Source organism: Trachinotus anak, unplaced genomic scaffold (genome assembly GCF_046630095.1).
Source record: "Trachinotus anak isolate AG129_WGS33_773 ecotype Australia unplaced genomic scaffold, CSIRO_AGI_Tana_v1 ptg000002l, whole genome shotgun sequence".
NCBI lineage: Eukaryota > Metazoa > Chordata > Actinopteri > Carangiformes > Carangidae > Trachinotus > Trachinotus anak.
In genome coordinates this window covers 13326527-13352514 of record NW_027273853.1, presented here as the reverse complement: position 1 = coordinate 13352514, position 25988 = coordinate 13326527, and the positions used below count along the sequence as shown (strand labels likewise).

Sequence of the window (25988 nt, the reverse complement as noted above, 5' to 3'; positions counted from 1 at the left end):
TCTTGTTGACCAAATTGTCAAACTTGTGCATTTGGGTTTCACAGAGTAGAAAGCTAGTGAATACTGAAATATCTAGTTTTTTTTTTGTGTGTGTTAAAATGACTAAAAATTACTATCAGTCATGAGGAAAAACAAAACCCGCCACAATCTGCCATGAGTATGCAAGGAGGAAAAGTGGAGCAGTACAATATACCAAGAACTGTCCTGAGGGACAAATGCAATGTGTAGCTTCTATATTACTGCCAAAAATGCCTGTGACTGTTTGAACTGGGCCAAAAAAACATGTTAGCATTGAATGCCCCATGTATTTTAGTGGGACAGTGTGTATTTTGAGGATACCCTGTTGTATAAAATTACCAGTGCTGCAGGTGGGACGAGGTCAAGTGTTGTGTCACTGTTTATCGCTGTTAACTATCTGTCTAGTTATCACAGAAAAGGGAGCAGAGTGTTCCAAAACAGATCGCCTTGAGCAACACAGATGTAAACCACCTGCCTGCAAGGACAGTGATATGGTATTCAACCATTTTAACACACAGTCTCAAACTATAGTTTATGTGACAACCTTATGTCCAGAAAGACTCTGACTGAGGTATTAACAAAGATATGTCTTTGAGACAGACATATAACTGGAACAGAGATACTAATATCCCTTTTTCACAGCAGATACTTTGACTTGTCTTGACAGAAAAACCACAGTTGTAATAACCTAATGATGGCTCTGTCCATTTAGTTGTATCAGTTAGTCATATCAACTTGAGTGAACTGCAGTCAAGTCAAAATGCTCCATGACGCAAGAGAGAACAAACAAACCACACAAGAATTTCTAGCTGCCCCTTCACAGTCCTTGTCTTGTGTGCTCTGATACAGAGACAAGAGTCTTCGCAATAAAATCAAATCAAGGTGATGTTTGCAGTGACTGGAGTGGGCAGTGAGGTATTGACTGCAAAGTCTGGCTAACTGTCACAGGGTAAACATCGGCTGACAGCTGGGTGGTAATTACTGCACCATTCACAGAAGGGCACAGCCTTGGCAAAGACTCAAACACTCATATTTTGCCCACACTACAGTTCCAGAAGATGAAAGTTCAAAGCTGCCTGTCCCTGAAATATCAGAAATATCAGAGACAAGCAATATGTTGATTTCTGCCAAATTAGTAAAAACCAACCTCGGTTTTAGTCAAGGAGAAGTGACCCACATTTAGTTTCACTGGGCGTGCACTGTCTATTACCTAGGAAAGTAAACCCATATCTTAATATCCAACATCCTCAGTATTCAGTAACAAATATATATTTCATATATTAACTCATTAATTATTTAGCCACTTGCAAATTTAAGACACAGCCTGGCTGTGGAAATGATGTAATTATTGCAAAATAACAGAGGAAGTACCACATAATATTATAACCTTATCACTTCCCTGGTGGTTGAAATGGTGACTGTTAAACTCGCTTTACTGTTTTTAATGGTGCCCTTGTGTACAGATCAAATCTTTTCCATAGCATGACTAAGAATCTAAGTAAGAAAGTTTCTCCCACAATTACACTAGATTTGTAGCTATTATGAAGAATAATCTCAGCTTGACTGTACCTCCTACAGACCACAGCACTCCTCAGCCATGACTGTCACCACAATGCATCATTACCAAGCCTGCAACGACAGTCTGACATTGCTCCTGCCAGAGGAGGGGGGTAATGGGATGTCCTGAAGGGCACTCCTGGGGGCTTTCCATAAAGCTCTGCTGCCACTCTTCAGTTAGCAACCCTCATTAATTATAGAGACCAGTTAATGCCTACTGTATAAAAGGCGTTTCAGGAAAGCCCAAAGGAGCCAGGAGTGAGAGCAGTGGTCAATGAGGATGCAGCAGCAAAACTTAGCAATTCACTCACTCACTGAAATACTACACTGGGAGGACATGAGTCAAACCACACAGAGAAACCAAATGCCCAGGTATAGATCAACCTCAGTTTTATCTATATCAGGAATGTCTAGAGGTGATAATACTTGCTCTGAAAACACTTTTGTAAGTTTTGAACAAAAACACACATGCACAGTATAAAGCATAAAGAAACAAGCAAACAGGGAAACACTGCATGTCTTATACAACTAAATCACAACACCATGGAAATTTCTGAGGGACAATAAAACTGATGACTGAACATGCTGTTGATAGGTAAAAGGCTTAAGTTAGGCGTGTAGCCAATATCTCAAATAATATGAGAAATGTTCACATTTCAGTGACAAACCTGTTTCTTCATTTGCTTGTTTGTTTTTTGCAGCTATCCTGCTGGTTAGGTGTTTGCCATATTGAATCTTGTTCATGTTGTTGTGCCACAGCAACTGAAACATCTGCTTTGTGCCTTGTTGTGAGCCTTCAGTCAGAGGAGGAGGCCATAGGCTACATATTATGTAATGTGGTAAACTTCTAAGACTCCTTTGGCTTGAAAGGCAATAAAACTGTAGCACAGTATGAGCAACACAATCAATCCAAGACAGAGTGTTTGTACGGAGGGCACCGACAGATCAGATAATGATAGTCACAGAATGTGTTCATGATTCATTAGCTTTGCATTGTGCTTGAGGCAGCATGTGGGCGGAGGTGGCCAGGCCAACTCCTCTGTGGAGTTTAATCTCTGTACCTGCACTGAGGAATGACTGGTGCTAAAAATAGCTGGGCTCACCACAAACTGGACCACAGCATCATCAGCATCATCAGTTTCCCCACAGCCCACAGGATAACTATTGATCTCTGTATTGAGTGGACCAATCCTCATTTAATTGCACTGCAATTTGGATGATTCATGGCCTGTTATGATACATGGATATGAAACAATTCTCCCAATACAAGAGAACAAAAGCTGAAATTTTCATTTTGTCTAATATATTTACCATAAATATTAAGTAAATCGAAACAACTGAGAAGATGTGTGAAGGTTATTGAGCTGGCCTCTTACCATTTCATATTATATGAAACTCTATTGAAGCTGCTCTTCCCCTCCTGCACTGTATACACAGACAAAGAGGCCTGAAGCAAGTAATCACTCTTCCCTTCCAAATGAGTTGGGAGACTGACGTGCTGGGTAGCTGTGCAAACAGCCCTTTATTCTCTTCAGCGGCACCTGTCTCCCACCCTGGGGACAGTGGGGAGCTCCATGAACACCATTTATTGAGAGGGAAGGACCACTGTTGAAACAATCCCCTCCAGACTGCTATTCTGCTGCCATATGGCACACCTCTGTCTGTGTACTCAGCCAACACAAAGACACAGAGCTGCTACCAAAATTATTTCCTGAGGTCTTTTCTTCGTACAAATTCTACAGATTTTCAGTGCCACCATCATGGGCACAAAACAAGCAATAAGAAAAATTAGGAGACAGTCTACAAACTGTTTCATCAAATATTACTGCTGAAAGGGTCCATTTGCAGCCACAAATGCAGCCATACTTTCATCTAAAGGCCATTCTTTATTAAAGCATCATCTCAGACTTACATCATGCTCCCCTTAAGCTTTCCTAATTTGTCTTTAGAAATTGGAAGGGACAACATATTATGTACGTGCATGCAACAAAAATAGACACTCTTGGGTGACCAGATAGCTGAGTGGTACCACATGAGCTGATGCTCTTAACAGCTGGTCGCTGGTTCGACTCTGGACCGGCCCAACCCTTTCCCCCTCCCCTCTCTCTGCCCCTTTCTTGTCACTCTCTACTGTCCTATCTAATAAAGGCAAAAATGCCCAAAAAATATCTTTAAAAGAAATAGACGCTCTTAAGATGCTGGTGTTATTTTTGGCCATGCTAGCAAAGTGGCTATAGGCACAGCAATGTCAATCTGATGACTGACCTTCCACCACTTTGGTCCAGACTGAGAGGTTGAATCTTAATAACTTTGTTGATCCTCTGATTTCATCTAGCACCAACAGCAAGTCAAAGTTCACACTCATGCTGTTAAATATCTCAACATCTACTGGATGGACGGGTATGATATTTTTACAGATGTTCGTGGTTCCCACAAGTAACTCTGGTGACCCCTTGACTTTTCCTCTCTTTTCCATCATCAGGTCAAAATCTAAATTCGTCCAATACATTGGTTTATGACCAAATACCTGCAACGCTAATGGCATCATCATTCAGCTGCACTGTGGATGTGTGCAAAGTAGCAAACCTTAGCATGGTAACATGCTACTCTGAGATGATGAAGATGATCACCATCACCTACTAAACATCAGCATGTTAGCATTGACATTGTGTTTCTATAGTCTACCAGTGTTAGCATTTAGCGTAAAAGATCAATTGATGTGGGCCTTGAGACATACACAGGATTTTCAGTTTTCATAAGCTTTCATAAATTTGACTTTCCCCCTGGTGAGCATCACACTGTTTGAGTTGTTGAGGAACGCTCTAACCATGAACACTGTGTAAACAATATGGATTATAAGTAACATCATTCCACATCCAGATGAACCTTACAGACAATGATGGCATCAGACCATAGTCACTTACAGTTCTTGATGTGATATTTTGGTTTGAAATGATGGAAATAAATAAAATCAACAGCATAAACAACTGAGAGCAGGCTGATGGCTTGTGAGATATCAGATGATTTATTCAGTCAGTCATGACACAAACACGCCCAGAGAGACATGCACATTGATAATCATATGCACAACTGTTAAACCCTAAATCCATGTCACTACTTGGCCTGAAAACCCATTTTCCCTCAAGACAGCAATGCAGTTGTTCAGCGCTTTCTCTGGTTCCTAATGTGATTTTCCTGTGCTAGATGTGGGAATATCTCCTCTTACAATTACAAACATTATCGGGCACAGAATGGAATTTTCTGAACCAAATGAAAAGATGCAAGTGATTGAGTCCACTTTGTGCTCACTCTCCATAGTCAGTGAGGCGTTTAGGCAAATGGAGACAGAGGGCACTGAGGAGAGGAGAGGAGAGGAGAGGAGAGGAGAGGAGGAGAGGAGACACCCAAATAAGTCTTTATCTTGGCTTGTTGTCTAACATATCCAGACACACAACCTAATGAACCAGGAATAATGAGAATGTTTTTCCTTCACTGATTTGCAGCAGCTGTAGGAGGAGGACACCTGGGAAATATGTTGTGACAGGCAGTAGTTGTCCTGGTCACTGAGAACCAGAGCCTGGCTGGTTTCCTGGTTGGCCCACTCATCAGAGACCGAATAAATGACACAGTAAGAAATTCCAAAGGAGTAATTAAAAGAAGTAATCTGATATGATATCTCATTGTGATGCTGTTATAGGTGGGCTAGACCAACCTCTTACCAAGCTTCAATGTTCAATGTGAAATAAAGTAACAGTCAGTGCTGCAACTAACAGGTACTTTCATTGTCAGTTCATTTACTCATTATTTTTTCAATTATTCAATAATTGTTTTCATTATAAAATGTCACAAAAATTGCCAAAAAAAACATGTTGCTTGTCTGACCAACAGCCCCATGCCAAAATATATTTAGTATACTATCATATAAGACAGAGAAAAGCAGCAAATTCTCATATTGCTATCTGCAGGCAGTGTATGAGCCTTAGTCTGGAAAGATAAACAAGCACCAGCTTAGCACAAGCAACATGTTTGCCAACTGCAAATCAAGCCATCTTTTGTTTTTGACTTCAGCACCACAGCAGAACAAGTGGTGTTAATGGAATCATCACACAAAACACATGAATCACTCAAAACAAATCCAAATTTTTAAGATACCAAAATCTATAATAGTGAAAAATTAAATACCTGTAGAATCCCTATTAACTCATTGCTATAATATTACTACAATAGTTTAATGTTGCAAAATAAAATGATTACTTTCCCAGAAAGCCAAAGATTTTGAAATTTAATATATTAGCAAATTAATTCATGTATTTCTTTTACAGGAAAAAAACTATAGAAAAAGTAATTTTATAATGCACCTGAAGGTGAAATTTGGCTGCAGCAGAAGCAGACATTTACGGTCACCGTCACATGCATTACAGACTTACACAGTTTCCATGCCTCTGTAAAGCACTTTCAGTTGTCTTGTGCCTGAACAGTGCTATATCAATAAACTTGCCTTTTCTTGCCTGAGCAATCAAGGGATCTCACAGGGCTTCAGCACACATGGACGTCTGCCAGTCCTCCAAGCACCAGAAAGGTAACACAAGACCTAAATTAAACTGTACAGTGGGAGAACTTTTGCTTTCATTTATTACATTCAGAAAAATAAAAAATCAACCTTTTAATTTCAAACAGACTCTACTGTTTGTGTTTTTCATCAGAACACATTTGCTGAATTGACCCAGAACCTGCAGTGGACAGCTGGCTTTGTGTCTGCGGCTTGTTGTGTATTTCCACAGGCCAGCCTCTTTGTCTCCTGTGTGTGTTCATCTATCTCCTCTCCAGAGACACTCATCTCTTCTGACCGCTGCACTGACACATACACAAAGGAAAAGGAGACTGATTGCATGCATGAATAGCTGTTAGTGTAATCTGCAGGCCCAGACACACGTGGAACAATAGAAGCCACCCAGGCTTTTATTTGATTCTAAGATTGAATGAAATATTGACAGATGGATGATATGGCATGCAAATATACATTTGCACATAGATACAAACAGTGCACGCATACAGTGCTACCACACACAAATAATGACTCTTATAAAGCAGCTCAGCCTGTCATCTATCTACCCGGTGGAAAACACAACTCCTTCTCTGGAGGAAAAGTGTGGGTGGCAAAAAAGACTTAGATGAATTAAAGATTCAGTTGCAACTTTACACATGGTTCTCTTCAAGCTCCTCCGCTCTCTGCCTTTCTCATTTTCATAAGTAATTTGTTCAACTGCGTGCCTTTGCACACCTGAGAAAAAACACATACTGTTGCTCTTCTGAACAGGGAGAGGAAAGCAGGACTGAGATCCAAAGAGAATGAACAGAGCTTGTGCTCTCAAGTAGCCCTCTTCACAGGCTTCCAGCCACAACTGTATGAAGATGACAGGGTCACGTATTTCTCTCAGAGCTAGATGTTTGTTTGTGAGAGTGCAGGCGGCTTTCGTTAGTGACCACTTTTACTGTGATGCTCAAGATCAGCCACCTTCCCCCTGTTAAACAGCACCAACCTGTAAAATAAAGGTATATACAGTTTTTCAAATTGGGAAAAAGCAAGTCTCAGGTTGTTACTTGGTACCAGAAGAGAAATAGTTCGATCGTTACATCCCTAGTTTATGCATTTCCACAATTCTCCTTTTCTTCAATCACAAAATCTCAGCACTTTTACATCCTTGTTCTTAGCTACAGGAGCAGAAATTTGCTTTGTCCTCTGCAGCTGCAGTGGACAGGTTGTGCATTCTGAGACACCTTCATGCAAATTACCACTGCACCCAGCTGTAACTTGCCTTGAAGGGCTTTTGCTGACAAGAAGCTTTGTGGTCATTACACAACTCTTAGCAAACTCATATTCTGCATCAAACCTTTGAACACCAGGCATTAAGATGCCATACTACCTCAAACAAAGTTAAAAAAGGGAATTTATGTGCATGTCCGCTACTGAACTTCTCTATCTTGTCTGCATGCTTCATACTTATGTTTTTTTTTATACATGACTTACTTTCTGGTGGAGTTAACTGTTTTTTTTCCAGATGTATAAAGTAGATACTTGGGCTATTCATATTCAATGTTTAAGTACGGTTTATAAAAGGAGAAAAAAAAGCTGTAACCAACCATAATTCTGTCTGCTCAACACAAAGCCTGAGGGAGCTGACAGCTCTTCATTGGAGGATTCTTTAACTTTTACTAAATATATTTTGTGTGACATTAATAGACATTAAGTCACCTTTCCAGACAGTCAAATGAAAACACTAGAAATAACACAGCAATTTTGTGAAGCTATATCCCAGAGGAGTAGGATCCATGATTAAGCTGCCTTATGAAAGTCAAGTGAAATCCATATGAACACTGAAAACAAGAGGCTACAGCCAACCTTAGAATACTCCTTGGCCTGTACACTGAACACAGAAACACCAATCCAACTCTACACTGAGCTGTAATGTTTCAATCCCCAAAGCAAAATAGCAGGAATACTGTACACTTTATCTAGAAAATTCCTAGTTAGAGAAAAAAATCAATACCAATCAAATAATGTCTACTTATGAGCATGTGCTTCCTTTATAGTCAACAGCATAGCAGAGACATGTACGATGGCACAGCTGGAAGACAGCAAGAAAGTAGTTGTCACTATGCCCTTAAATAATCCAAATCCAAACAGTTTCCTGAACAGCAATGACCACACTGAAAACGACGCACAAGTGAGAGCACACAGAGTCGGTAAATCTGCTGAGGAGACAAATAAAACTCACAACAATGAGGCAATGATGGAGAAAAAGGAGGATGGGAGGAGGAAGGAAGGAACAGCAATCATTAGATCAGAAAACCCAGCAGTGAGGCTGTGTGCATTAGAAGCACACACCTGATGACACAGAGAGACAGAGAGGTGACCGGAGGAGCAGACGAAGCACTGGAAGGACAAAAAGAATAAGCAAGAAATATGTCTCATAAATAAAACGGCTCATTCTCTGTTGAAAAGGGCTCCCTTGCAGGACATCAAACTTAAGTGACGCACTGAAGACTGAGCTGAGAGTTTAGGATGAAATTAATCTCTCCACCTCCACTCTGTGTCAGTACTTCGCTGTCCTCCACTGCTCTGTTGGCTGTTGGCAGGAGGGTCACGGCTGTCAGACTACAGATTAGAGCCCAGCACCTGGCCTGAGTGCTGATGGCACCCACATTACCAGTAATCTCCATCACAAAGCAACTTTTATGCTGGAGAATGCGACTGAGGATTGTTCACAATTACCAAGACTGTTGGTCCAACAGCAACCATACATACGCATGCTCTGTTTAACATTTTACAAACATGAAAAAATATCTTATACAATACCCACATAGCTGATGACAGAATAAGAAGCTAAATGCACACAAACATACTGTAGATAACTACATTTTTACCTGCTGTTGTGGAGCCTAAGTCAACAAAATGTGCTGTTCTGCTGTTTTTCAATTAGGGTGTAGTGGTATGAGCGTATCCCTACGTTTCCTCATTAGTCTGCAGAGGCACAGGGCCTTGAAGTACAGCGAGACAAAGGCTAGATTCTCTAATACAGCAGCGAGGACCAAGGCCTTAAGACAAACAGGACCAGAGCAATGAGGGGGACATAGAGAGGAGGGGACAAAAACTATAGTCTGACTATGGAAAACAGCCCAGTGACGCTCATCACAAAGCTGATAACTTTTTGTAGAAAAGCCATCCCAAATAACATATTCTGTTATGTGTGAAATCCTTGAACTAGAAATAAGTTACAAAGACAGCATCAGCAATCACATTTCTTTCTCCTTCTAAATTCGTATTTGTTTAGACACAGTAGGATAACAAGGTAAAAAAATAAAATAAAAAAATAAATAAAAAAAAAAGAAGCCCATTAGCAGCTGGCTGCAAAGCTGTGATCAAGCAGGCTATGGTCCCAAAACAAAAACATGAGGGTGGTTACACAACAAAAATTGCTCTGCACAAAATGTGACTCGTTATAAAACAAAACCCAATATGCAATATTAAAAAGGATGTTACATTGTCCTCCTACAGTAAATGCAGAGTCTGACATAATACTGCAATTAAAATTCTGTTTGATATTAGATCGAGCTCACAAACTTTTCTCGGTCGTCATTTCAAGACAGTTCTTATCTGATTAGCTCTCTGGCTTGAGGTGGTGCATCACTCCTGTGCATCATGACCGCAGGTTACAAACACCCTTCATTATCTGTAATTGATCAAAGATCAAAGCTTGACGCTGTTTTTCCCTTTTAAATTAGTTAAGCTATCCGAGGCTCTCCCTTTCTCAATCCCCACCAAGAGTTGCACTCCACCTTGTTAATTCATTTATGAGGCCAGTGAAGTATATAAATATCACCAACAAGCTATGCAATCTGTTTGCATTACTATAGCTGTAGGCTATCTCCTTTTAAAGTGAACCTTGGCCTGCTAGGGGAGCAGGACCATCAACACTGCCCTGGTCTTGTCCACTTCTCTTATTAGCAGATTAGTCATCACCACAGGAATATATGGCTCTAGAAGGAGGCTTAATATTCATGCTTCCAGGTGGAGTATAACCTCAGCCCCCCCTCTGTTATTCTTTATACACAATACACCCCAGAGAGCACAATGGAGGGCTCAGCAGACTGCTACCGACACACTGACAGACTGCCTGCCTGCTCTCCATCCTGCCCACACACACAGACACACACAAAGAGACACTGTTGGGAATAGGAGAGGGTCATTTGGTGAGACAACCCCAAACAAGCTCTGCACCCACATTTAGTGGCTTATGACAAGTGCAACAAATAATGACAAGTGATGACATTTCTAAGAGAGAGAAACCAGAAGGAACGTGTTTATGTGTGTAAGCTTGTTCCAGTGAATGCAAAGCAAAAGACTCTTTTGGCATCTTGTCTTCAGCTAAGCTCTTTCATGAATCCCAGTAAGCCAATGCAGGTCAGGCAGAGTTTAATTTCCCTGTCATACCTCGCTGGAGTATCAAGAGCTGTGTGTGAGACAGCAGTGAAACACAAGAGAGAAGATTAAGGACCACATCCAACGGCAGCAACAGAGCAGCAGCCCTTTGCAACCTCGACAAGATGCATCAGCTCTTCCATTATCAAGGAAACGTGATTGATAGAGTGTAAATGGCGAGTGGCTGCTCCCACATATCAAATCCCCATGAAAGAGATTGGAGAGATCCACATGCCGGGACTGTTCTGCCCTGCTCTGCTGTGATAGATGCTGCCGTGATGTAATCCTTAATCGCAACCAGCCATGCGCCATAGGTTCAGCCAATCGTGATGCTGGTGCGCAGTGATGCTGGTAAACACAAGTGACGTTCTCATGAGGTTAGTCCTCATTAAACATTCAGACCTAGCACACATTTTAATCATTCATATGAAGCATAGCAACAGTGTGTCAGCCACCGTGAGCTGTGAGCACACACACACACACACACACACCTGCACCCAAGAGCACATCGAAGTATAGACTCTTTCAACCCAAGTTGAGACACTGTATGCCTCGTAGAACTGGTGCAGGCCATTTCTAGAGGTCCTGATTCTGTAAAGTCAGCAAAGACAGACAACTACAGTCACCAGGGATCTCTTAGATGTCACATTGGACCATATAACAAAACATCTTTGCACCGAGCTAGCTCCATACACAGGTTAAGACCTTGGGTCAAGATTATTTTGTTATCCGTCTCATTTTTTGATATGCATCCATGCAAATACATCGACACAGTCAGTGACAACAAAATGAAAACAAAAATAGTACTGAAAAGTGTTAAGTATCAAAATCAGTACAATTTAAGCATAGACCCATTTCTTAGCAGATATTCTGACTTGTCATAGCAGGAAAAACACAAGGGTTATTAATTAATTATGGCTTTATTCTGTTCAAGGGTCCCAGTAAACAATGACAGTGTGACACTGACCCAAGCCCAATGCCAGGACACCGAAACTGAAGCAGATAAGTCAATACCAAAATGTAGATATTATACCTGCACTACAGCAGCAAAACATTTTAAATAATACCCCACTGTAAATACATTTGCCAGTTTTCCAAAACATCTAGCTCTCCATGTGAACTTCAACACAACCAGACAGCTCTAATGTTACAGAATGACTGTCTCATATATTTGTGAGGATAATGTATCACAAGTCGTACAAGACTGAATGTGTGTCAGGAGAACAGTGGGCCAGTCCCAAGATAGTCCTGGTTAGTGTGGGCATGGCATCAGTCACCACACCATCAGTGCCCTCCAATGGCATTCAGGGAGTGAATTACCTTCCTGTGAGCGCTAACGGCCAAGTCTTTGTCAGGGAGTCAGAGCAAATGTGGAGTCACCGTAGCAACAGCTGGGACCCTAGCACCATGCTTCAAAGTAAAGCACCCCTGAATACACACACACAGACACAGAGAAGCTACCATCCCCCGGCGGTCTCCTCACCAAGACATTAGCAGACCTTCGGAGAACTTATATAGCATTGATTTAGGTCACTGCAGCAGTGAAAGGGCAGAAAAACGTACACTATTTCTTTATTATTTTAGGACCTGCTTCAGAACACACCCCATTTTTTGACTTTTCACTTTTGAGTTGATTTAAGTAACACTGACTCTGGTGGTTGTGGTTTCCTGAAAACAAAACCTTTAACAGAAAATGAAAGGAAATCACAGGTTTCACAAGGTACAAACTATAATTAACTCTGTATCTGGAATAGAGCAGGCCAGATCACTGTGCTGACAGCCATTCAATAAATCTGTAATTAATTAGAAGCACAACAACAAAACACTGGTGGTTTTCAGAATGAGTAACAGACCTACACTGGTGAAGGTGAAATTATGAAAAATCTGCATCTAACTTCATCTCTCTTGCGCTCTATAACCTTTATAAATCATAATCAGTAAAGTCATGGGAAAATACAAATCGACAGAAACAACAGGGCTTCAGTGGAAGACAGCTTAAACACACCCTTCTTTTTTCTATTTTAAAAAAGGCTGCTCAAACAGCCAAACAATCCTTTTAGGGATAAACGATAGTTTTCCCGTGTCTGTGCAGATCGTCTTTCTCACTCTCTTCCAGCCTCCTCTCCCCACACAAAATTCACAGCAGGCAAACAGACATTTTACTGTGACAACAGGCATAGAGACACTTTAAGAATGGAGATCTGGAGGAAATATTGGCAACTGATAGTGTGCAAGTAGCATACTTGAGGCGTCTGTATATGCACAAGCTGAGAGATGGAACTTTTAAGGAAAACTGAGAATAAACAACCTACTTTTAGACGTCTTAGACTCATCAATAATGCACCTGACAGAACTAAATTAGAGAATGAATTTTACGTCAGGAGAAGACCCACAAACAAAAGAGTGTGTGTGTTGTATTTAGATTGATGTGTCATTAGCTGTATGGCATTAACTTTAGATGTGATTTGTCTGTTATTCAGACATGTCAAAAATGTGAGGCACTGCTAAGTCTCAGTCAGACTCTGCTGCAAAACTGCATTAAAATCGGAATAGAGGAGGCCTGAGGGCAACACAGGATTTCAGGCATTTCCATCAACCTGCGACTACATGAGGGCTAAATCTACAGGGCTGTGTAATGATGAGTGCTCACTTTTTCCTCCCCCCTTAACATAGTGGGAAGATCCATAATTCATTGAAGCAAAACTTAAGCCCATGCATTACAGCTGCCGCTGCTTTAAAAAGATGAACACATTTTCTGCCCTTCTTTTGAATGTCCTCAGTGCTCCGCTTTAGTGCACACTTATTTTGTGTTTCTAATTTCTGCTGAAGGTTGCTTTAATAACGCAGACACCACGGAGAGGACCCTGTCACTGGTTCAATGTCAGAGAATGGAAGGAGGCTAACCTAAGCCAGGGGCAAATTAGAATTCGAAGCCATTGTGTAATGGAAGCAGGTCTAGCAGGAATAAAATCTCAGCACGCTAGAAACAGGATATGAAGGTGGAAAAAGAGTAAGAGGAAGAGACAGAAACACATAGAGGGGGAGAGAGAGATTGTGAGAGACTGAGAATATGTGACCTAGTTATGCCTTTTACTTTGCATTCCCTAGTCTAGGTGTCCTGGTATCCTGGGTGATCTGGGGTTTTTTTTTTTAGAGGCCAGAAGGTTTGAAGGAAGGAAGGAAGGAAGGGCGCAAAGTTAGAACTAAACGCGGAACACGCTCCAGCAGTGTGGCTAGTCAGGTGGATTAGCCTGCTCCCTCCCAGGGCAAGGTTAGACAGAAGCATAGTCAGGATGCCAGACAGTCACAGCAGAGCCGGAGCATTCTCCTCTTTCACTCCACTCCCCTCCTTCCAGCCTGCTGACGTCAGCCACCCAGACCACACGACTATGCTGCAAACAGCACACCTGCTGGCTTCACAGTCCATCTGGCCCGGCTCCATCTCTGGCTCATCTCGCCGAGCAGAAATGCAGGTCTGTTTACAACCTGGGCACACAGTCACGATCCTACAGTAATTGCAGTATCTATTTCATTATTGCTCATGGCAGAAAGGAGGAGGTATTGCAGTGCAGCCTGCTGATGATAACACACATTAAAGTGACAAAAAAACATGCATGTCTTATTAATGTTTCATTGTTGCACATGGCAGGTTAAATGTTTCTTTGGTATGTTATGGAGGGGCTTTAGTGTGTCAACATGTTGCTGACTAGTCAGAGAATTCCCTCACAATCTCCTCACATCCCTTTCCCACAATCACACAGCATCCACAAAGGGAACAATATTCCCTTGTAATTGATGTGACAAGCCCTCTCACCTTCTTTTATGAAATCAGCACGAACGTAAAACTGCACAATCATCAAAGCGAGGCTTGTAGTAGTGGAACAAAAGGCAGAGAAAGACATTTTAATATCAGGGCCTAGTCTTGTTTTTACCTTTAAAAGCAATCTGTCTCAGCTGACAATATCAATAGAAGCATGAAGAAAAACACAATGAATGCACTATAAAAGCTGCGGTCTTTAACCGATAACATTCAATCCCACATCAGCATCACATAGCACCTTTTAGCCATGCTTCCATCAGAGCGGGTCTACAAGAGCCACATTGTGTAACTTAGTAGGCATGTTTTCCAGAACAGCAATGGGATACCCTATGTGCATTATTGATGTCAAAGGTTCATGGGAAACTGCATGAGCAACAGCATTAAATGATGGCGTTTAATTGCAACAAGCAATAACAAACACTAGATGAAGCTAAGAGACAAACTGACAAAGCACAAAAAAAATCCTTCCAAAACGCCCTTCCATAGATTAATATTGTAAAGTATAAAGTGCTTTTGGCATCCCATCAACCTGAGCTTGAGGGAAATGCCACAACTGTCTCACAGAGCTCCCTGAAATCTCTAAGCCTGCCACCAAATCCATTGATGGGATCTGGCAATGATGGGTCATGTGGGGGAAGGACACCCCTCCCTTGATTCAGCCTTATGTTATTTGAAAAGACAAAAAAAATAATAATGCTGCACATTCCTATTCAGGGTCAGCAATTTCCCTTGGTAGACACCAGCAGGGCATGCAGGCTCTTGCTCTCCCTCCTGCTCAAACACTCGTCTCTCTGTCTGCCAGGTCAGACACAATTGCAGCGCTATCCAGTGCTCTGCGGAGTGAGTAAACTGTGGTCGACAGGTGACTAACCTGAATGGTGCAGGTATATTCCGTATCATCCAGCAGTCTGACGGTGCAGCTGTATTCCCGCTCAAGATTCCTGATGCTGCCACTCATAAATCGGCTCAACATCTTCTCGGAGAATCGCTGCTCTGCGTCTAGGACCAGAACAATAAACTCAACGCCGGCGTGCAAGTGAATGTCACATTGACCACACTCCCCGGTCCCCTAAACGACCAGCAGCCACGTATATAGCCGCCGAGGCGTGCACCATTGTTGTCCCGCTAAGTTTTCGCGCATTGGGCCCGTGTTAAGCGCAGAATCCAAGGATGCCCGCATCCAGATCCAGAGGCAGCTCAGCCCCGTAGCGTGTCTGCGGCCGAGCCGAGGATTATCTCTCACCACTCACCGCTGCCACTTGAGCAAGCGGGCGGGTCCCAATGAAAACTGACGTCAAAATGAACCAACGGCAGTGTGTGTGTGTGTGTGTGTGTGTGTGTTTTTTTTTTCTCTGCGCTTTAATATGCAATATTGTTTTTCTTACCGCTGCAATTTATTGCTACCCAGGTTCAGACATATCAAGGTCCTCTGTTGATGAAGAGCCGCGGTGAAAAATGCATGCAGTAAAAAAAAAAAAAAAAAAAAAAAAGGTAAACTTTTGTCGGCTTTTGTCGGCTTTTGTCGGTAAATTGTGGGTGTGATTAGGCCAAATAGAGCAGCTAAAATATCTGGGTAAATTTTGTGAGGAGCACCACAAGCTGCGTGTGAATAGAAAAGACAGCACCTAATCTTGTGGGGTATCTTTCTGTGATTGCAATCCTTTGCAAAGGAACCAAAACCAGACTGGTAGGCTGACCAAAAACCACTGGCCTCGGAAGTCACAGCACTCTGATGGTTTCTTCAAACTTCAGGTAAACCACTCTGAGAGGTAGACGAGGTATTTTTTCATCTGAACTCCTCCCATGTCATAGTTGGTGACTATTGGATGTATCCGACTCCCACCTGCAGGCCGGTCGTCGTTAGTGCGCTTTGTACAGTCGTGAATGTGCTTGTGAATGAAAACAGTGAAAATGCATTAGTGCTTGTGTTTGGAGATTTAAGGTTTTAAGAAGGAAGGTGCAAGGCCCCTGGAAAAGCAGTGTAATTTTACTGCCTTTTAATTTATTTACACCAAGCGAAATTTATGTATACACGTTACACGATGGCAAAACTTCATTTATGTTTTGAATATAGGAAGAAATTAAAAGCAAATTTTTACTCTTAATGGTGTGTAGGCTGCTCACCCCTACTAACGTTCAATTTACACATACCACAGACATCAAGCTTAACTGTTCAGTGTAACTAAACCACAATGTACATGGTTTGAAAGCCCCACATGAAAATCCAAGACCTGTATTACAGCGTGCCAAATTTCAAATGAAATGGCTGCAGTGCTACAGTACAGTAATGAGCGTTGGAATTACAATTACAGTAAATACCTGAAAATCCAAAAAAAAAAGGAGGCCCCTCTATTGTATTAATCCTCTGCCGTGACCCGGATTCGAACCGGGGTTGCTGCGGCCACAACGCAGAGTACTAACCACTATACGATCACGGCGAGCTACTGGGGACTGATGCGTTCGACGGAAAGTCTCTATATATAAAGGTAACACAACTACCGTCTGTGAACTCGTATGTTACAGTATCAGGTAACTTTTTTAAGTCTGCTGCGGTAGCGCACACAAATATGGCTAAAGTGAGCAAAGGATGCAACCGTGACATCTGTATCTTTAAGCTAACTTTAGGTAAATTTTAGCTAGCATTCACTAATTTACTAAGGTGTTGCCAAAGACGTGGACTTTTTTAAGCCGGTAAATTGTAAACATAAAGGCTGTTACGTCAACTGTGCTAAGATCTTCACGCAGTTCTTCATCCAGTTTTGGTTTCAGTTTTTCAATCCCTCTTAGTTAATTTAAGTGTTGCAACCTTATAGTTGTACGCAGATGTTTGTGCATCCCTGGGCAAATTAAATATTTTTGCTGTTTTTGAAGTAAGAAGTTAACACAACACTGGCAGCAATCATACATTTATTAAAATGTCAATGCAGTGTTGACATTATTTAACAGTTTAAGTTTATTTTATGGACATAAAATAGGAACAGTAATATACAAAAGAACGCCCCCATGAAAGTGGTAGTCTTTATTTGATAAATTATTGACAGCAGCTGTCTTTGTTTGATAAATTAGGCTAGCCAGCTTGCCACTAATAAAAACGTGTCATAAACAATTATTATATAAATTTATATGATACACATTTTAAGTATTATACAAATTATGATGAAAAGCAAAAGTAAGTGTTAATGTTTCTTCAGTGTTGTGCTAATAATTCCAGGCTAAGAGAAACTAAACACAAATCTCACTCACTCCCTTATTCATTCATCATTATCAACCGCAGACAAGTGAGACACAAATTCCTAATCGGATCAGTAAAAAACATCAAAATGTCAAAGTCGTAAGTATTTACAGTAATAGAACTGGAAAGGTCTAATGTCCAAGAGTGAAGTCTCGCAGTTCACTCTCATCATTCTCTTCAGGTTCGTTGCTCCTTGTCACTGCAACTTTAGCAGCACACTCTGCCTTTCTGGTGAAAGGGCGACATGGACCAGCCAGAGTCTGATGCAGTAGTGGTTTGCTGCTTGAAATCTTGCCCATACTTTGAGCAGAAGCACCTTCGTGTTTTTTGTCTGTTGCTGCATGATTCCTCCTCCTGTACAGCTTACATGATGCCACCAGAGGTTTTCCTATGTCCACATGTTGGCTTTCTGTCTGACGCAGCTTACTGTCTGTGTGAGTATAGTGTAGATCCACCTTGATGACCAGTGATTCCTGAGAAAGGCATATAACAAAGTTCTTTTACATTGATTTTACAGACTTTCTGGTTATGACTTGCTGTTTGTTTTTCTTAGGAACAGAAATGGGACATATATCACTGACTGCATACCTTAAGCCTCTGAAGAGCGCACAGCCTCAAAGTGCAGTCTGGGTTATCAGAGGTCTTAAATAGTAGAGAATCCAAATCTTCTGACCTGCCGGGGCCGGAAAATATGTCTTGCATTGGCTAAGGATTCAGAGCATAAAAGATTTGATTAGCATAATTCGTATTTGTTAACCATCTTCATCAAAACAAGTAAATACGCTGCATTTTACAATGTTTTGGCACTTAATCTCTGCCAGGATGTGGTTGTGGTGTCACAAGTGCCACAATGAATCATCCACTAGATGTCAGTATGGTCCAATATTCTGTAATCTAAAGCGTGTATATTTTACTAAGAGATGTGAAGCAGATGACGAGTTCTACATCCGGCTTTGTCTTTGTCTGTGGTTGCAGCAGATGGGAAGTCTATATATGGGCAGAACTTCCTCAAACATGTGAAACGTGGGCGTGATTGGTCAACACTGAGAAATTTCTGCTGGCTAATGGAAAGTGACTGCATGGTACAGTGAGCAACATGGAATTTATGAGGTAGATACAATTGGAATGCAATTTTTAAACCCAATGTTTTTTTTTACTCACTTACAAAGAGGAAAGTCAGATTTCAGTGAGGTGTCAAGGCAGTTATGCACTAATTTAAAAGGTATACTGTATGCTGTATTTTTATTTATTTATTCTATTTTTATTTTTTATTTTTCTCCTGTACAAATATGTCACTGTATAGATCCTTTGTGGTCCCTATATGGAGAACAATAAAGCTCAACAGGGTGTGTTAATGTTTTAAGTAAAAATTAATATTTACAGGTTTGCTGCTCAATGTGACAGTGCAGTCCTGGGTTTTGGGGCCCTTAGTCTTCACAGTGGCAAAAGCCACCAAGACATTAGAGAACAAAGCTGAGAAGCTGACTTCCACTTCTACTCCGCAACGAAACATCAGTTTCTTCTTCCGTGGTAGCTCTGAAAGAAGATATGAAAAAAAAAAGGGTTTTAGAAAAAACAAAACAAAAACCTGAAACCAGCAACAAAACCGCTTTACTTTGACTGTGATTAAGCTGAATTACTGTGACAGAGCAGCTGATTTCGCAGAGCCACTGACTGAAGACATTATGGGCTTTTCAGTTGCTCTGTTAATTTAAGTTAATTTTAGTCTGAGAGAGACTGAGGAGATTCTCAGATTAACCTACAACCTCAAGATTTCATTTTGAAAGATAAAGTAAATTTGTTATAAGGCGTCAAAAGACAACTTCCTTCCATCAAACAGGAAAATACACTTAGTAAAATGAACCACTTCCCTGTTTTAATTTATTAAAAACAGTGAGTACCATTTTTTTTTTTTGAATGGGACTGAAAATATCACATTAAACCACAGTGCCTGTGCTTGGTTTGTCACGTTGTGAAGTAGGCGGAGTGACGAAGAGTTGAGAGATCAATTTCTCTCTCTCACTCAAAGGGACAATAGATCAACAAATGGCACATTGGTTTCCTTGATGGAAAATAAACTATATTTGGAATGTGGATATTTATTTACATATCCTGTCTATAATGCAATTTGACCTAGAATACAATAAACAGATGAAAAGAAATGAAGCTGTGGGGAAATTTCAGTCACCATTTGCTTGTCTCCAGCAGGCGTCTCGCAAGTGTAGTTCCTTTGTGTGGCCGGTGGTTCGAACTGGATCTGCAAGGGATCGTGGTTCCTTCAGGGTGTGTTTGATCTCCACCGCCTGCTTGCCTGTAACTAAAGGGTCCCTGCCTAGATCTGGTGTAGAGAGGGGGAGAAAATGCAGGTACATATAATGCCTGTAAGACCAGAAAACAAACTTCACATTGAAATTTCAAATTTTATGTCTACTTTGACCAATGTTGAGATGCATCCACATTTCATTGCTAAAATCTTACTACAGCAGCACGTATGTGTGCACTGTTTTGATCATGGGACTGCCTGAGTTTTTGCAATAGCAGTGAGTGAGGAATGAGTGCGTTTTAGAAAGAGTTCATCACATTCACATGGCTGGTTTTGAGGAACTTATGGAGATTTGAAAAATGAGATGGTTAATATTCACTGTAATTGACCGGGCTAAATGAGTTTTGGAAAAACCCCTTCTTCACAAGATTCAATACATGTAAATACAGGAGTCATTAAAACAGGGTGGTGGCCAGTATTGACCATGTAAAAAAAAATTTTAAAAAAATGACACAGTTATACGCTTGTTTTTTTTTTTTTTATATTTGTGTGAAATATTTTAAGTCAGCTGTCTTCGCTATGTTCTCTAAATAAGTCCAATACAAGATGAGTGAATATCAGAACCAGAGGCTCAAGAATTTCTAAGTTACTATCCATACTGTGTCTCTGGGATTTGAAATAAAATTAACACAGAGCTAAAAGTAAAGGGATAAAACCTGTTGTGAATCTTTCATAACCAATGGTACACGTATTCACCTAAATATGTCCACACACACACACACACACACACACACACACACACACACATACAGCGCTGTAAGCAGTGCTTCCTGTCCTTCAAGCACTGATTCGAGAGTGAACCCATGAAAGCAGTGGCAGGGGGTGCCCAAACGGCAGAGCAGCTGTCTTGCACTCTGCAGCTCTCAGGTTTCTTGCTGTTCTTCAGCCAACAGTCTGAATTTCCAGAGAATGAGGTCACATGCTAACCTCGAAAAATTATTTCACCATAGACCAATTAAACAGACAAAACACAACGGGACAACTCGATGACCCCCCAGTCTTGCTAAGTCACAGAGTACTTCCTGAGTAAACAACACTTAAATGAGTTGCCAACAATTACCAAACTTTTTTTGGTCCATCCAGCACACCAAAGAACAACCTGTTCCCCTCAGATCTGTTTACCCTGGATCTGCAAGATCTGCCAGCCTGCTGAATTGTATGATATTATATTATTCCTAATCTGAATGGATAAATGCATAGGGGGTTGGGATGGATTATCTGAAGTAGATGTTGACTTTAGACTGTTGACTCTCAAACAGTAGTGATTTCAGTATTAGCCCTAAATTTGTTCATTTGAAATGACCATATTCATGTGCCTACATCTACTACAAAACAACACAGCATAGTCATAAAAACTACACCTATTCCTTATAACAGCATCATTCCTGAATTCTCAGATTGATATAGTTTAGATTTATTCAAAAACCAAAACCAAAAATTCTTACCCTCAGACACCTTCTCCAAGACATGTGTGACCTTCTCAGACTGAAGGATGTACTTGTTCAAGTACTTAGTGAAGATTCCAGTACTCTTCCCTCCATCCTGGACCTCATAAGCCTCAGCATCTTCACATCTGCAGTAGTTAATGAGGGAAATGTTATACAAAGACGCCAAAAGATTTAGTTCTGCTTTTTTAATATACATGATATTCTCATATCATATGCTAATAATAGTTGCACTTGCACTGTTAAATCACTGAGTTGGCTTGGGTATTGGTTTCTATATTTGTAATTAAACATTTACAGCTATCTTTACAACAACTAATAAAAAGTACTTACGTGGCATAACCATAAACAGTATTCCCGCTAGGTTTCAGTGGCATGATGGCAGAAGGTATGCAATCCTGGTTGTACCTTTGGAAAGTAAAATACAGTTTTTAGAAGAGTGAAGCAACCAAACCAAATCCTTCTAATTTGTGTAGTATGACAAAATCAACTAATATACACAGTATATAATAGTTTACATTTGTATAATTAAGTATATATAGTCATCACTTTGCAAATAAATGTGAAAATCCACGTTTCACTGTCATCTCTTAGTGAAAACACCTACCATTTCCTACAGGTGTCCAGTAAGATTACACTCAGTGCAGTCCGTCTTTGTTGCATACTGAGCATGACCCTCTGCACACAGACACAGTTTTCAGGTTGGTATGGTTGTGGAGCATCAACAGCTACCAAGTAATTCCTCCCAGCACACTCATACCCATGACCCGCATAGTAGAAAAGGCCTGTCAAGAGAGATAAATATGCATGTAGTGACCACTGCAAGACCATAAGAATTATGATCATGACATTTTGCATTGCACATACTCTGCAATCCTCGGGAAAATAAAATAACATTTTGGGAATCATCTTAGAGAAAGGTCACACTGGAGATCAAAAAGATGCCCAATATCTATACAGTATGTTTCAAATCACATCATATCAGTTTCCCATCTTTGTTTTGTTATTAGCAAGAGAAAGCTGAGAATAGTAAGAGACAGTATCACTCTGATTCAGCATGACTTTTACTTGGTTGTTTAAATGTCATCATCTACATTCTGTCATAATGAAGTGTGTACTTTGTGTAACTGTATGCTGTTCAATTATAAAGAGTGAAAGAAGTTTGTCTGATACTAAATTACCCTTTATAAATACTATATAAATACCCTGACAAAGTGTGAAACATATTCAGGAAGTGCCACATGTAGCTTGTGAACACTAAAAACATCTACACTTTTTTTTTTAACCCTTATCTGCCGACTTAGCCAGACATACGTATAAGCAAGATAAAATCAACCACTTGCGGGTTTGTGACCCATGACAAGTGGACAACAACAGATAAAAGCGCATGACACAGCAGAGAAAGCTACAGTGTTCTATTTCAGATCCCATGTAAATCTTCCATCGCAGTCTCATGCACAAAAGCTAAATACATGAATCAACTGAAAAATGTAACTAATTAAAAAAAATCATATAGGAAAATTATAGTCACCATAAACTCCTCTGTCAAGGAGCTGAAGGAACTTGTCAATGGCAGCCAGCATCTCCTCCCTGGTGAGATCCAGCAGGGAAACCACTCTGAAGCCGAGCTGCTGCAGGAGGTTGGCCAGCTCATGCACATCCATAATGGGGGCCATCAAGCCAGGGTGGTTTGAATAATTCAGGTTTCCAATAAGTAGGGCAACTTTATCTGTAGCTAAAAGATTAGGAAATTCTAATACATACCACAATAGTTTCCTTGTCTAGCACACTAAAAATAGCATGGCTTGAAAGTGAGATTCTTTCCGTAAAATCATACCTGTGAGTGGTGCTGGAGGAAGCTGTTCAGTTTGCACTTCTACCATATAAAAAAGGAGAAAAAAAAATAATTCAGAATTTCTTGAACAAAAATCTATTATATTATATATACACACACACTTTAGATATATAGTACTAGTACTGATAGTAATAGTACTGATTCTGCCCAGAGGGCACATACAGGGCAGTGCAATTCACCAATTTGACAAGGAGTTTTTAATGATATGCACTGTACTGGCACATTACAAAAGAAGAAATGCTGCCAGAGATAGTTTCACTTTACATCACTTTCCTGTTGTGTGTCTGAGCCTCGGACCAAACACTATTTGGAGTCTAACAACTTCCTTTTTACTCTGTAGAAATGGGAAAGTACCTCCAGCATAATGGAAACAATTAAAAGCCTCTGTGCTGTGGGATGAGAGGAGTGTGAAGAAAGTCTGTTTTTCTCCACAGCCCTTTCATTGGAAATGGAGGAAGTAAAGTCTGAGGAAAAAACAGTGCTAATACTGGAGAGGACGGAGTCAGTAAAAGTACTTTCATGGATGGCTTACCAATGTCAACATCAACTGGTTCAGTCCATCTCTCTTGTAGCACGTTAGATATTGAGCACAGGTATGATCCTCCATGTTCAGCTGTTGCACAGTCAATCTGCATGTATCACAATAAATCATATTATTTTCCTTTCTGCCTATTACTCAACCAGAAATCAATCCTTTGGCAAAAAATTCACCAAAAAACAGTAAAGATAGCACAGTGTAAACAATCACTATCAGCACTGAGATTAAGTTACAGCTCACTTGTCACCCTTCCTTACCTGCAGCTTGTCACCAGTCATATCCAGCAGGGGCTGTCCATTTCTGTACCACTGATAGTTTGGAGTGGGGATGCCAAAGGCGACGCAACGGAGAGTGAGTTTTTTACCGTGTCGAACTGTCTGGGGTGTAGGGTTGACAGCAATGTGCGGCTCACCCTGCCAGTGTACTGGTAAACCTGATATTTGAAAAGAGACAGATTCAAACCCACAGCAATGAACTATCAATACGCATAACATTACCCGCTGACTGATGCTTTGGCTACACTGCAAATGTGCAAAGCAATAAAAAAAAAAAAAAATTACACAAGCACCATACTACTGTATTAGAAATCAGCAAGAGAATGGCACAATGCATACCTGATTTATCAGTGTCTACCACCTTCACTTTCACCCAGTCGCTGAACACACAGTTACAAAAGTCGTCATTCACTCGGCACACATAGAGCTTGGTTTTTTTGGCTGTGACGGTCAGGTCTGCTTGAGTACCACCGGAGACCTGGGGGGGGGCAAACAAAATAATACTTATTACCAAATACAGCAACATTTTCCTCGTTTCTATTGTCATTCTAAGTATTTAGTTAATTCTTTATTTAAATGTATGTTCAATTGAGATGAAGATCTGTTTCTCAAGAGAGACCTGTGCCCCACAGTAAACATACAGTACAGGGATAGATCAACACACAATTCTCAGACACAGCAAACATTTTTTTTTTCAATACAAGGAACACTATAGAAAGTGCCATTTAAAATGCTTGCGGATTATGCGTTTAAACATGGAAAAGAAATTATTTTTTTTTATTTTTTTTTTTTATGACTGTAAAATCCACATACCTCATTTTCATCATCAGTGAACCACTGGTAGTTGAGGATGCCTGTGCCTTCAGCACGGACACTCAGAGTCACTTTGTGGTTCACGGGTACACACACAGAAACAGGATGGCACACTATGAAGATTTCTGAAAAAAATCAAGTGAGAATTTCAAGGCACCTGAAATCACACCGTGTCACCTCTGTTTCGAAAAAATTCACACCATGCTGAGGTTGTAGCGCTGTCGAGAAATAACATACCTCTGATCATTATTCGACAGGGATTGGGACGGGATCCGCTCATCAGTGCATTTTCCTCTTCTTACGCCAGACTGTAAGAAGTTGGTTTTAAAAGAGTAACTATTTTTAATCACTTATTATAAAACCGCAGCAAATCTAAATATACAAAATATATATATATATATATATATATATATATATGAGGCGATTAAGCTCGATAAATATGAAATCGCTATAAATACACAGCCTCTGAACCTAACTTCTAATTTCTAGTGAAGACAGGTTTAACCGCAGTGTACAGTGCTATATTGCCAAAAATGTGAGAATTTAAACAAGAAAATGATCAGTGATCAATAAGACCATCAACACACATGTGTTAGTGTATACCTGCCGTCAGTCTCGTACCAGTCGAGCAGCTGTCGGACCTCAGCCAGGTTATGTTTTCCTCCTCTGTAACTTCTTGACTTATAGTGCATTGAGTAAACTCTTCCCTTTCCCGGAACGAGACAACGCACACAGACACAACACCGTAAGGTCTGTAATAGGTGAGCAGCTCAAAGGACATAACGAGGCTCTCATCTGCGTTGCACTGACAAAAATCATTAGTATTTTTACTTTTAAATAAGTGTTAATTTGGGGCGGAAAAAACAGACGCACTCTGCGGAGGTTAGACGGGTGTGAATCTTGAAGGGCAGATTAACGCGGAGCCTCTTTTCCTGACATTATGGTAATGAGCAAATCTGGCTCCTCGTCGGGTGTGGTGGGACAATCACCGGCTGAGGTGGAAGTTGGGGTCGGAGGGTTACGAAGTGAAGTATGTGCCGTCAGGGCTGGACGAACTCACACGAGGTTTTCAGCGAGATGAAGAAATCAAATGCCAGATCGGTGATTACTTAATGATAACACAAAAATCACA

General features: G+C 40.7%; 2 protein-coding genes and 1 non-coding gene across 5 annotated transcripts in view; all 3 read right to left on the bottom strand.

The window, feature by feature from the left end:
* The window catches only part of frmd5a (FERM domain containing 5a), a 57915-nt gene extending 41676 nt beyond the window's left edge, over positions 1-16239 (bottom strand). The window contains exon 1 of one of the 2 annotated variants that reach the window (XM_071499459.1): positions 15247-16239. In XM_071499459.1, the coding sequence (XP_071355560.1) occupies positions 15247-15348 (102 nt within the window). In that variant the 5' untranslated portion in view covers positions 15349-16239. The remainder of the gene's footprint in view (positions 1-15246) is intronic. The other variant, XM_071499467.1, reaches the window with a different exon arrangement.
* Positions 16240-16741: 502 nt separating this feature from the next.
* On the bottom strand, positions 16742-16813 carry trnah-gug (transfer RNA histidin (anticodon GUG)). The gene has a single exon. It is a non-coding gene; the product is annotated as a tRNA-His (tRNA).
* Positions 16814-17265: 452 nt separating this feature from the next.
* Positions 17266-25598, bottom strand: malt3 (MALT paracaspase 3). 2 transcript variants are annotated; one of them, XM_071499395.1, is made up of 15 exons: positions 25460-25598; positions 25094-25164; positions 24857-24981; positions 24383-24521; positions 24026-24201; positions 23763-23859; positions 23213-23251; positions 22907-23110; positions 21983-22160; positions 21709-21783; positions 21376-21503; positions 19796-19945; positions 18989-19143; positions 18196-18312; positions 17266-18080 (listed from the first exon to the last, which is right to left on the bottom strand). In XM_071499395.1, the coding sequence occupies exons 2-15, from the start codon at positions 25134-25136 to the stop codon at positions 17739-17741; spliced, it is 1968 nt and encodes a 655-aa protein (XP_071355496.1). In that variant the 5' UTR covers positions 25137-25164; positions 25460-25598; the 3' UTR covers positions 17266-17738. The 2 variants fall into 2 exon arrangements, with proteins under 2 accessions (XP_071355496.1, XP_071355505.1); XM_071499404.1 differs by having other exon boundaries at positions 25478-25549.
* Positions 25599-25988: the final 390 nt, after the last annotated feature.

Coding starts and splice junctions, on each gene's coding strand:
- malt3 (XM_071499395.1), bottom strand. CDS start 25,136: ATGAGCGGATCCCGTCCCAATCCCTGTCGAATAATGATCAGAG. Junction 22,161..22,906: donor CCTTGACAGAGGAGTTTATG/GTGACTATAATT, acceptor CTCTCTTGACAG/GCCTTTTCTACTATGCGGGT. Junction 19,144..19,795: donor CTGCTGGAGACAAGCAAATG/GTGACTGAAATT, acceptor ATCTTCTTTCAG/AGCTACCACGGAAGAAGAAA.